At 39.7% G+C, this 12655-nt stretch overlaps 3 protein-coding genes across 3 annotated transcripts; all 3 read left to right on the top strand.

The window, feature by feature from the left end:
* Window positions 1-2789: 2789 nt before the first annotated feature.
* On the top strand, window positions 2790-4841 carry LOC105228198 (cytochrome P450 6a9-like). The gene is made up of 2 exons (XM_011207915.3): window positions 2790-4222; window positions 4291-4841. The coding sequence occupies exons 1-2, from the start codon at window positions 3127-3129 to the stop codon at window positions 4707-4709; spliced, it is 1515 nt and encodes a 504-aa protein (XP_011206217.2). The 5' UTR covers window positions 2790-3126; the 3' UTR covers window positions 4710-4841.
* Window positions 4842-6313: 1472 nt separating this feature from the next.
* On the top strand, window positions 6314-8147 carry LOC105228199 (cytochrome P450 6a9). The gene is made up of 2 exons (XM_029551028.2): window positions 6314-7527; window positions 7597-8147. The coding sequence occupies exons 1-2, from the start codon at window positions 6432-6434 to the stop codon at window positions 8013-8015; spliced, it is 1515 nt and encodes a 504-aa protein (XP_029406888.2). The 5' UTR covers window positions 6314-6431; the 3' UTR covers window positions 8016-8147.
* Window positions 8148-10406: 2259 nt separating this feature from the next.
* Window positions 10407-12625, top strand: LOC125777239 (cytochrome P450 6a9-like). The gene is made up of 2 exons (XM_049451505.1): window positions 10407-12092; window positions 12160-12625. The coding sequence occupies exons 1-2, from the start codon at window positions 10997-10999 to the stop codon at window positions 12588-12590; spliced, it is 1527 nt and encodes a 508-aa protein (XP_049307462.1). The 5' UTR covers window positions 10407-10996; the 3' UTR covers window positions 12591-12625.
* Window positions 12626-12655: the final 30 nt, after the last annotated feature.

The raw sequence follows: 12655 nt of genomic DNA, 5'->3' as shown, positions 1-12655 counted from the left end.
GATGTAATAATAATTCTAAGATAAGGTTACGCAATCTGACGAAAAGTGGCTGGAACTACAGTCAATATCGAACTAGTGAACTGAGAAGTGATTGTAAGAAGATTCACTCGTTCTCCAGAAATGTATTCCTTATATCTGGGGAGCAAAATTAGTATACTCCATGCATATTAAAGTCATCCTCAGTAATTTAGAAAACTTGCATACTTTTAGGAATGCGCAAATTAGATCCTACATTTTATACTGTTATCTGTTGTGTTATCAGTATAAGCAGATTATAATTTCAGTACTTTACCCTATCTCAAACAATTGTTTTCTCCGATAAGAAAAGTAGTTAAAACCGAAGAGTCAAAAAGCTTAATCACACAGCATATTCGCCCGAACACCGTGAAGCTTCAGCACTCTTTTAACCCTAGCCATCCAAACATTTCATCGTTGAAATTACTCTCATTCTGAAATTGAAAAGACAGTGACTTTTTGTATTTTAGCATTCATGCGTTGATGCTATTGAACAAAATGCTTGGAGATAGTGACGAAGCTGTAGGTGCTAAGTTCGAATCCGCAGAAGATTTTGTTCCCCATTTTTATGAAAGAGGGAATTCTTCGAATGAATATAGCTTTGAAGAGGAAGACAATAGAGAAGTCACCGAACTAATGGGACAAAATTATACAGCGCATTCAAAAGATTAGACTCCACGGAACCTCCCCGATCCCATGGAAGAGTAAAGTCTGAGAATGTACTATCCGGCAAGGTTGATATTTTATAACCCGTTGTTCTACGAACCATATATCATTCATACGTAATGATTTTGAAGTTTCATCCACTCGGCCAATATTGAAAAATAAAATTAAAAAAAAAGGTTGAAGGTTCCAAAGTTCCCCGAGACGATTGAAAAGCTATAAACTACGTTTCGACTGAAGTTTGGTATTTCGAATCGGTTTTTACAAATCACACGGCGCATCTTTTGGCTGTAAGCAACTGTTAGCTTTTCGTGGAAAGACTGTTAAAGAAGTATATTCCATCTTAGCCCGCGAAGTGTAGGATGAAGATGTGGGCGCTCTGTGACAGCACAACCAATTTTGCGTGGAAGTTTAAGTTTATTCAGGCAAATTTCAAAATAGTTCAGGGCTTGATTCTTTAGACCTGTTTGTTTTCAATTATACCATCAAAAGTTAAACCAACCGTTGACCCTCTGCTCTGATATATCCTTCGGCAGTTATCAAGAAACATGCTGCTGGATTTGACAAAGAATAAGTTGATGACGTCTGAAGATGGTCAGAATATGAGCATTACTCGGCTTCGAAACTTCATAGACTATGGTTTGCACTTTACGATTTGGCACAACAAGAGGATATACACGAACGTGTATGTCTGGAAATTTTAGAGGTGCTCGAGCGCCTTGATGGAGAGTTCACCTATGAAGGTATGAGCGAAATAGTTCACCAGGGGGCCTATTCTGTAACTCGATTCGAAAAAAAATTTACACGAATTCGGATTTTGTACATTCTGTAACTCGATTTTCGGATTTTCAAGCCAATTTTCGGATAAAATATTTGATAGCTTTTGAGTTGTAGAAAGCAAAAACGAAAACTGTACGTATTTATTCTGGCATAGGGTGGTACAACTTTCGCATAATTATAAATTAGATCCGAATTTCGAATAGAATACATTTTCGAATCGAGTTACAGAATAGGGCCCCTGAACTATTTAAATCATATCGGGTTAGTTTGAATACAATACTATGTGATCATTGCTTGCATGGAGTGCATGGAGGACTATCCGATGGCGGACCATCCGATATACTTATGTTATTAAGGAAAGCTTGAGAATACTGATAACTGGAGGTGCCATGCACTGCAATTCCGTAATGGGTTGTGCCTTAACGACCTATATACTTTCTAACACAGAGACGGGGGTTTTGCGATATTTAAAAACGATTATAACGACTGATAAGTCATTTGATTATGTTATCTAGTTTTGGCTAAAATATGTGTCATCCACCTGGGAAAGCTAGAAATTGTCCTTTCACCATTCAGAAAAAATTGGGTAGAGTCAAGGTTTGCTTTTTGTTTACAAACTATAAATAATACCGTAGGGGAATTACATATAGTACAACCATAACAGTATTATCACACAAATAATACGAGACAACATATGAACATATAAACGAATTTTGACTGAGTTGCTTTGATATAAAATGCGCTAATTGAGATAAAAGTTGATAAGAGCGCGTACTTGTAGACAAAAAGTAACTAATAAAACAGTAAGAACGGTTAGAAATATTTCGAATCATGATATATACTATAGAAATTACAAGTCATCACCGCTATTACCAATATCTATTTGCCATATTGATAAAAAAAATCTACTTCGGCGATAAGGAGAAACATATGTATATACTGACATCAAATGAAGCCAAAATGCTTATCTTTCACTAAAAATGTGAAACTCATGCAACCTTAACCCTCGGCTACGATCATCTGACGTTCACCTTACCCAACATATATGCAACACAAATAAATTTTGGAAAATTTCTGTATAACAGGTGAGATTATGATTAATAATTGATATGTGTCGTTAACTTTGAGAACACCACTTAGAACATATATAATTTTTCGGTTTTCGGTAGATATCGGCCCAATGGTAATATGAAATATAGCTATGAAATGGCATACCCTGTACGCGCTCATGCTAGTGACTCAATAGACCATGACTGATATTAGATCTATAGAGAGGTTGCTGATAGTAAAAGTACTAATATGATTAAGTACTTCGTGGTATGTGGGATAAAGTATAACGGAAACGAAAGACAAAATAACAAACATAATGCGAAGAATAATTTATGAACTATCTGTACTTTACCGTTTTTTAAAGCCGAAACAAAATAACAATTATTTTCTCCGATAACAGTATTTGTTATATACGAAGAGTCAAAAGGCTTACTCACACAGAATATTTACCCGAACACCGTACAGCTTCAGCGACTCTTTTAAATAGCAGCGAACTGCCGACACTATTCAGAAGTTAGTTTAAATTGCTCATTACCACTTTGTTTCCGCTTTAGCAAGAATAAAATCGAAATTATATAACTTTCGTACTTCTGATTGAAATTACGCAGCATAACGAAAATGATTATATTCCCAATACTGTTGGCCGTTGTGCTGGGACTTGTGGGTTACGTAATGTATAGTCTGCGCCAATCTGTAACTTATTGGCAGGAACGTGGCATACCATGCGAAGAGCCGGATCCCCAATTTGGAAATACAGTTGGTTTGTTCAGTACACGTAGCTTTGCTGATATTTGGATGCACACCTATAAAAAATTCAAAGGCAGCGGACCTTTTTGTGGATTTTATTGGGGCCGTGCTGCTCATGCGTTTGTGTTAACACCAGAGCTGGCCAAGCTGGTGCTCATAAAGGATTTTAATAAATTCGCTGATCGCGGATTTTACAGCAATCCAAAGCACGATCCGCTATCCGGACAACTTTTCATGATGGATGGTCACAAATGGCGTAGCATGCGTTCTAAGATTTCGCCAACATTCACCTCCGGTAAGATGAAGATCATGTATCCGGTGGTTGTGCGTGTTGGGGAGGAGCTTACAAATGTATTTGCGAAAATGCAACAGGAGGATCCTGTGATTGAGGTGAAAGACGTCTTGGCCCGTTTCACTACCGATGTGATTGGTACCTGTGCTTTCGGTATTGAATGCAATAGCTTGAAGAATCCAAATTCGGAATTTCTCGTGATGGGCCGCAGAGCTTTAACCGATATTCGGTTGAATCCGATAGCTGGGTTTTTATTGACCTCATTCCCCAACATAGCCAGATTCCTAGGTGTGAAATTGACGCCAGATGACCTCATCGAATTCTATATGCGTATTGTGCGCGAGAATATCGAATATCGTGAAAAGAATAATATCAGGTGTAACGACTTCTTTGGTATGTTGCTGGATTTGAAGAACAACAAGTTGTTGAAATCCGAAGATGGCCAGAATATTAGCATCACTGTAGAGGAATTGGCAGCGCAGGCTTTTGTGTTTCTGAGAGCCGGTTACGAGACTTCATCAACTACACTATCGTTTGCACTCTACGAATTGGCACAACATCAAGATATACAGGAACGTGCGCGGCAGGAAGTTTTAGAGGTGCTCGAGCGCCACAATGGCGAACTCACCTATGAATGCATGAGCGAAATGGTTTACTTAAACCAAGTCATATCGGGTAAGTTTAAATACATATACGTGATTATTTCTTGCAAAAATAACAAATATTATGTTGTCTAAATGCAGAGACCTTGCGTATGTATACGGTGCTGCCAGTATTGAATCGCAAGTGCTTGGAGGACTATCCGGTGCCGGGCCATCCCAAATATGTGATTAAGAAAGACATAAGAGTACTGATACCTGTGGGTGCCATGCATCGCGATCCCGATCTATACCCCAACCCAGATGTTTTCAATCCCGATAACTTTGCACCAGAAAAAGAGGCCACACGCGACAGCATTGAGTTCTTAGCTTTCGGAGAAGGTCCACGTAACTGCATTGGCATGCGCTTTGGGAAGATGCAAGTGCGCATTGGTTTGGCGTGTTTACTGAAGAATTTCAGGTTTAACGTATGTGACAAAACACCCATACCAATGATATACGATACGAGAAGCTTCACGGTTAGTTCCAAATCTGGCATACATCTGCGTGTGGACAAAGTTTGATTGTTTTAGACTTAAGAATTGCCTTGAATACCTCAATTGACACCTCTTTGATGAATATGTATGTGATTTTATAATAAAACTATTATAATAATGATTGAAAACAATAGAACAAGTGAATTTAGTGGAGACAAATCCGATTTTTATTTTAGCACTTTGTTAAGTGGGCTGTAACAAGAGTAAATTTCGCAAAAGGGTAGATATAGAAGAGAGTTGAAGCATCAATTGTCGGTAAAATGACATAAGTTTTTCGGATTTACTATCTCAAGAGTGAAACTATGGGTTGTGACTTGATGATCTACATACTTTCTCAAACAGACTTGTGGGTTTTACCATAAATGTCTATAAGTTTCAATACTTATAATTACGAGTGATGAGTTACATTTTGTTTTGTTTGATTATGTTATTTAATGAACGACATTGCTGCAGTAATCGCAGCAGGGGATACAGAAGAAGCGCGAAGAAAGCTGAAACAATTCATGATACGAACGCAAGCATGGCTCGGCTCACACAGCCTCCAATTCGCTATGGAGAAAACAGAGCTATTACTGCTAGCAAACAAGCACATACCCCTCGTATTCTTAGAATACAAAATGCAAGTAAACTACCTCGGCGTAAGACTGGATCCCAGATTAACCTTCTGGGTACAAATCCAGCATGCCGCAGGAAAAGTAGCGAAGATCACCTCTCAACTGAGCCGACTATTGGCCAACATAGAAGATCCTAGCCAAGAAAAGAGAAAGCTCCTAATGTCGACAACAATCAGCGTCTTATTATACGGAGCGGAGATATGAGTTGCATCAGCCTGCCGATGATGCCCCAATTGACCTTCTAGCATACGAAAGGAAAAAGCTGTGGGAGCTAAAGAAGACATCCGATAATAACAAGAGCGCAATAGAACAAATAAAGAAAGAAACAATACCAACATGGCAACAAAGGTGGGAGACTGAAAGTCGCGGCAAATGAACGGCCAGGCTTATAAAAGATCTAGACTCACGGACAAGCCGTAAAGTCGGAGAAGTAGATTTTTACACAACCCAGCTGTTATCCGGTCACGGGTACTTCAAAAAGTACCTCCAAGTTGGTTGGTTTTTAATTCAGTTAAAAATGATTTATCTCGATTTCCGGCAAAACTACGAGTCCTTAAAAAAATTGTATGGCAATCTAGTAGGTTCAGAGCTTTTAGAGCTAAATACATATATCATCAACAACAGGCACATTTGTGTGCCTAGTCACAGCGGAGTCACTGGCGATTGTAAAGCTGATGAGGTAGAAAGATTCATTCGTGCACCAGATCATTTTGATTGCAATACCTAACTTCCTGGGAGGACAATTTGTAAACTCTATACTTATTAAAGTGAACCATAGGAATTCACAAAACTTGCTTACTTAAATAAGGTCCTCCAATTTTTACTGTTATCTATTGCGTTATCGGCATAATCAAAAGTTCAGTACTTTACCGTTTTTAAAATCACAACAAAATAACAATTATTTTCTCTGATAACAGTATTTGTTATATACGAACAGTCAAAAAGCTTACTCACACAGAATATTTACCCGAACACCGTAAAGCTTCAGCGACTCTTTTAAATAGCAGCGAATTGCTGGCACTATTCAGAAGTTAGTTTAAATTGCTCATTGCCACTTCGTTTTCGCATCAACAAGAATAAAATCGAAATTATATAACTTTCATACTTCTGATTGAAATTACGCAGCGGAACGAAAATGATTATATTCCCGATACTGTTGGCCATTGTGCTGGGTCTTGTGGGCTACGTAATGTATAGTCTGCGCCAATCTGTAACTTATTGGCAGGAACGTGGCATACCATGCGAGGAGCCGGATCCCCAAGTTGGAAATACAGTTGGTTTGTTCAGAACACGCAGCTTTGCTGACATTTGGATGCACACCTATAAAAAATTCAAAGGCAGCGGACCCTTTTGTGGATTTTATTGGGGTCGTGCTGCTCATGCGTTTGTGTTAACACCAGAGTTGGCCAAGCTGGTGCTCATAAAGGATTTTAATAAATTCGCTGATCGTGGATTTTACAGCAATCCGAAGCACGATCCGCTATCCGGGCACCTTTTCTTGATGGATGGTCACAAATGGCGTAGCATGCGTTCTAAGCTTTCGCCAACATTCACCTCGGGTAAGATGAAGATCATGTATCCGGTCATTGTGCGTGTTGGGGAGGAGCTTACAAATTTATTTGCGAAAATGCAACAGGAGGATCCAGTGATTGAGGTGAAAGATGTCATGGCGCGTTTCACCACCGATGTGATTGGTACCTGCGCTTTCGGCATTGATTGCAACAGCTTGAAGAATCCAAATTCGGAGTTTCGCGTAATGGGCCGCAAAGCTATAACCAATGCGTCGTTGAAACCGGTATCTCGGTTTTTAATGACCTCATTCCCCAACCTAGCCAGATTCGTAGGTGTGAAATTGACGCCAGATGAGCTCACCGAATTCTATATGCGTATTGTGCGCGAGAATATCGAATACCGTGAAAAGAATAATATCAGGCGTAATGACTTCTTTGATATGTTGCTGGATTTGAAGAACAACAAGTTGTTGAAATCCGAAGATGGCCAGAGTATGAGCATCACCGTAGAGGAATTGGCAGCGCAGGCTTATGTGTTCCTGAGAGCCGGTTTCGAGACTTCATCGACTACACTATCGTTCGCACTCTACGAATTGGCACAGCATCAAGATATACAGGAACGTGTGCGTCAGGAAGTTTTAGAGGTGCTCGAACGCCACGATGGCAAATTCACCTATGAATGCATGAGCGAAATGGTTTACTTGAACCAAGTCATATTGGGTAAGTTTAAATACATATATGTGATTAGTGTTTGGTAAAAATAATAAACATTATCTTGTCTTAATGCAGAGACCTTGCGTATGTATACTGTGCTGCCAGTATTGAATCGCATATGCTTGGAGGACTATCCGGTGCCGGGCCATCCGAAATATGTGATTGAGAAAGGCGTAAAAGTACTGATACCTGTGGGTGCCATGCATCGCGATCCCGATCTATATCCCAACCCAGATGTTTTCAATCCCGATAACTTTGCACCAGAAAAAGAGGCCACACGCGATTGCATTGAGTTCTTAGCTTTCGGAGAGGGGCCACGTAACTGTATTGGCATGCGCTTTGGGAAGATGCAAGTACGTGTTGGTCTGGCGTTCCTACTGAAGAATTTCAAGTTTAGCGTATGCGACAAAACACCCATACCAATGATATACGATATGATAAGCTTCACCGTTAGTTCCAAATCTGGCATACACCTGCGTGTGGACAAAGCTTGATTGTTTTAGACTTAAGATTTGCCTTGAATACCTCAATTGACACCTCTTTGATGAATATGTATGTGATTTTATAATAAAACTATTATAATAATGATTGAAAACAATAGAACAAGTGAATTTAGTGGATACAAATCTGATTTTTATTTTTGAACTTCGCTAAATGGGCAATAGCCAGCGTAAATTTCGCTAAAGGGAAGTTATAGAAATGAGTTGAAAAATAAGATGATGTTGAAATAACATAAGTTTGTCGGATTTATTATCTCAAGAGAGACACTAATGGGTAGTGATCTAACGATCTATATACTTTCTCAAACAGAGAGGGGGAGAGAGGAGGTGTTTTTACGATTAATGTCTATAAGTTTCAATATTACAATGAGTGATGAGTTACATCTTGTGTTGTTTGATTATGTTATTTATATTCGGCCAGAATATGAGTCATTCAACTGGGGAAGTCCGAAATTGCCCTTTCACTATTCAAAGAGGCCTGATTCTCTCCCTGAAAAAATATGATTATTATACTCTTCAGCGTACAGTTTCCATTCTACTTTGAGTGCTGTGTGCTTAGTAGATATCAGGCCAATAGCAATAGAAGTTCCAGCTATGAAATAGCACACCCTGTACGAGCTCATGCTAGTTGATATTAGATCAACAGCAAGATCGTTGATAGTATAAGTACTTTTGTGGTTAAGTACTTGATATATAAGTACATATTTCATTCGTATTTTGTTCAGGAAATACCGGCGAGAACATGATTAGATTCATAGTAAATACTTTACATAAAGTTTTTTCTAACTTCATATTATCTTAAGGTGATTGAAACCGTTTCGGAACACTCCTAAAACAATAATGTTATTAAAAAAGTTAAGCAATTTCAAAACAATGAAGTTTAAACGAAAAATTATGTAGTGTCAGTCTCTACCCCCAAAAAGCTTACGTAAATTCAGATCATCTCATAAAAATCGTAATAGCCAGAGAATATCGTGTTGATTCTCTTTATCAGATCATTATTATAGCCGTTAATGTATACAAAAGGCATTACTTGTTTGAAGAGCATTATCAACAACACAAGCTCTCTGGAAGTCTCTCTGCAATGTGCGTATATTTGTATGTATGTATATCTTTGTATTTGTTTATGGAAGAGAGCAGAAGTATTTTTGGCACTAAAATTTGGCGAATTATAGGTATGTATTGTATGCATTGCTAAAAATTTTGGAACAAATTGGGGGAGAGTGCAGGAGAGCAGATGTTGATACAGTGGTCGGTGCGTATCTAAGGCAGAACGGTATTTTTTTATTTGGAATGCATGAAATAACGGGTTTTTCAATAGGGACGGTACAAAAGTACACCGATAGGGAGAAAAAACCAATTTTTCCAACTCTTTTGACATTTCTGCTTAGAAAAGTTTGCCATTTCATCGTGCAGATAAACGATCCAACAACGAGTCGAAATTATTAAAACTTAATACCGAAATTCGGAGTCAGTGGTCTCAACTTTACGAGCGTTAAGTCCAATTTATGTTCGGTTTAATCGTCCTGTCAAATCAACAATAGAGCGTCTAGTGGAAAATTTTAATCCATAGGTACAGTACAAAATGCCTCCATGCCAGTGAGACAAAGAAGTGCCCGTAGTGTCAAGAGTATTATTGCTGCTAGTGCATCAATTGAGGAAGACACCAATCAGTCTCGCACACGTCGCGTTTCAAGCGTTAGGCACCTCTGTGATATCGTTGTGGCGCATTTTGCGAAAAATTCTTGGTCTGCATCCTTACAAGATCAAATTGACGTAGGAACTGAAGCCGTTCAACCACCAGAATCGTCGTATGTTTGTGAATTGGACCAAGCAACAGCTTGAAAATGATCCGGGTTTTCATCGAAAATCATCTTCACCGATGAGGCTCATTTCTGGCTGAATGGCTTCGTCAATAAGCAAAATATGCGTTATTGGTCAGGCAGCAATCGACACGTACTCCATGAGTCACCATTGCATCCCGAAAAAATTTCGGTTTGGTGTGGTTTACGGGCCGGCGGCGTCATTGGGCCGTACTTCTTCCGTTGTGATCAAGACCGGCAAGCTACTGTGAATGGGTAACAAATACCACTCAATGATAACCGAATATTTTTGGCGCAAATTGTATGATATGAACTTGGACAATATGACCAAATGTATTTCAATACTAAATTTTCGATACATTGCATTGCTCGTGATTTTTAGTTCTTTCGTAACTAATTTTGCACCATTTACATAAAAAGTAAAATTTTGAAATTAAAGCTCATTAAAGCGATATAAACCGTTTTGACATGAGCTAACGAAAAGAAGTTTGGTGAGCAAAGGGAATTTTACCTAACTCCTACCGAAATGTCCCGAGCTTATATCAAGCTTGAAATAAATTTATTGTTAATTGCGTTGCTCTGTTTACCGCATATAAAAACAAGACTGATAACAAGGCCATCTCGAAATTCATACACATTCGTACATGTGTGTTTGTGTATAGAATGGGACAAGACAGTAAAAGAAGTAGGAGTTATTAACCCGGTGGGAAAGCCAACGCATTTGTGAACTGGAGTTAAAGAAGTAAGCCTTAATTAAGCCTAGTAACTGAAAGAGATTTGCTTCGATATAATACAGCGAAAGGATGGGGTAATGAAACAGTATCCTTCTAACGATATGCAGAAAAAATTCACAAGCTATTTGCATATTTTCCTAGCGGACTCGATAAACAATATGCAGAATTATCAAAATAAACATATTTTCTTTTAGTCAATTTATATTTGTATACAAAAATACTGGATTATCGTTACACCGTCTGTTGCTTAAGGAAGTTTATAAAAGCGCTTGCCCGAGCATGCACCGTTCAGTTGCAACCGAGAAGCGCTGATTGTCGGGTCAAGATGCACTAACAAAACGAAAGAACAACGCAAAATATTGAGTAAACAAAATACACGCAAGTGACGCATACCAAACACGAAAAATCGTCATTCACGATGTCAATGACCGCAATTTTGTTGACACTCATACTCGCCCTGTTTGTTGCGCTGTGTATTTTTATGCACCGTCGCTTGAACTACTGGCGCAAACTCGGCGTAGCACACGACAAGCCCAACTGGCTGCTGGGCAATTTGGCCGGCATTCATCACACAGTGAGTTATGCCGATATCAGTCGAAATATCTACTTGAAGTACAAAGGCACGGGTCCCTTCTGCGGCTTCTACTTCTTTCTGCGTCCAGCGGTAGTGCTCCTAGATGTAGATCTGATCAAAAATGTGCTCATAACGGATTTTGCCAATTTCGCCGATCGCGGTATGTTTAATAATGAACGTGACGATCCGCTGACGGGGCATCTCTTCCTCTTGGATGGACAAAAATGGCGTAGCTTACGTGGTAAACTCTCGCCCACGTTCTCGTCCGGCAAAATGAAATTCATGTTCCCCACCATCGTAGAGGTTACACACAATTTGGTTGACGTGTTGGGTGAACAGCTGCGAGAGGAAAAGGTCGTCGAGTTAAAGGAGATTTTGGCACGTTACACCACGGACATAATTGGTAAGGTTGCTTTTGGTATCGCTTGTAATTCGCTGCGTGACCCAGATGCGGAATTTCGTGTTATGGGACGACGTTCTTTTAGCGAGGAACGCCATGGACCTTTGGTAAGTGGTTTTCTGCACAGCTTTCCGAACTTAGCGCGCCGACTGCGTATGCGTTCGATAAATGATGACATTAGCGACTTCTTTATGCGCATCGTGCGTGAAACTGTGGAGTACCGTGAGAAGAACAACATCAAATGCAATGATTTCATGAGTATTTTAATTGATTTGAGAAACGATAAGAAACTGCGCGGTGAGAATGGCGAGGAGAAATGCCTCAGCATGGCGGAGATGGCAGCACAGACCTTTGTCTTTTTCATCGCCGCCTTCGAGACCTCCTCAACAACAATGTCTTTCGCATTGTATGAGTTGGCGCTACAGCCAGAGTTGCAGGAGCGCTTGCGGCGTGAGGTGCAAGTTACATTTGCGAAGCACAACAATGAATTCACATATGAGTGTTTGCAGGCGATGCGGTACATGGATCAGGTGGTAGCCGGTAAGTGCATTATTTTCATTAGTTTACTTAGTTGTGAATCTTATTTTTTCATTTACCAAACCTAAAGAAACACTGCGAAAATACACCGTTGTACCACATCTAAATAGACAGGCTTTGAGTGATTACCAAGTGCCGGGCCATCCGAATTATGTTATCAAAAAGGGCATGTCGATTATCGTGCCTTCTGTGGGCATACACTACGACCCCGACATCTATCCTAACCCTGACCATTGGGATCCAGAGCGCTTTACGCCGGAAAAGCGCCAGCAGCGTGAAACGGTAGAGTGGCTGCCTTTTGGTGAGGGCCCACGGAATTGCATTGGGCAGCGATTCGGTCACATGCAGATTCGTATCGGCTTGGCGCATTTATTGCAGAAATATCGATTCAGCATATGCGACAAAACGGAGATACCTTTAAAGATGAATGTGAAGTCATTTTTAGTTAACACACTTAACGGTATATACTTGAGAGTGGAGGAATTGGAGGCAATGAACTGATCCAGAAGCCAACACGCTGCTCTGGCATTGTGTGAGTTATCGACCAGCTTGTATAAGTTTTATAG

Source organism: Bactrocera dorsalis, chromosome 3, assembly GCF_023373825.1.
Source record: "Bactrocera dorsalis isolate Fly_Bdor chromosome 3, ASM2337382v1, whole genome shotgun sequence".
In the NCBI taxonomy this organism is placed as follows: domain Eukaryota; kingdom Metazoa; phylum Arthropoda; class Insecta; order Diptera; family Tephritidae; genus Bactrocera; species Bactrocera dorsalis.
This window is presented reverse-complemented; position numbering and strand designations above follow the sequence as displayed.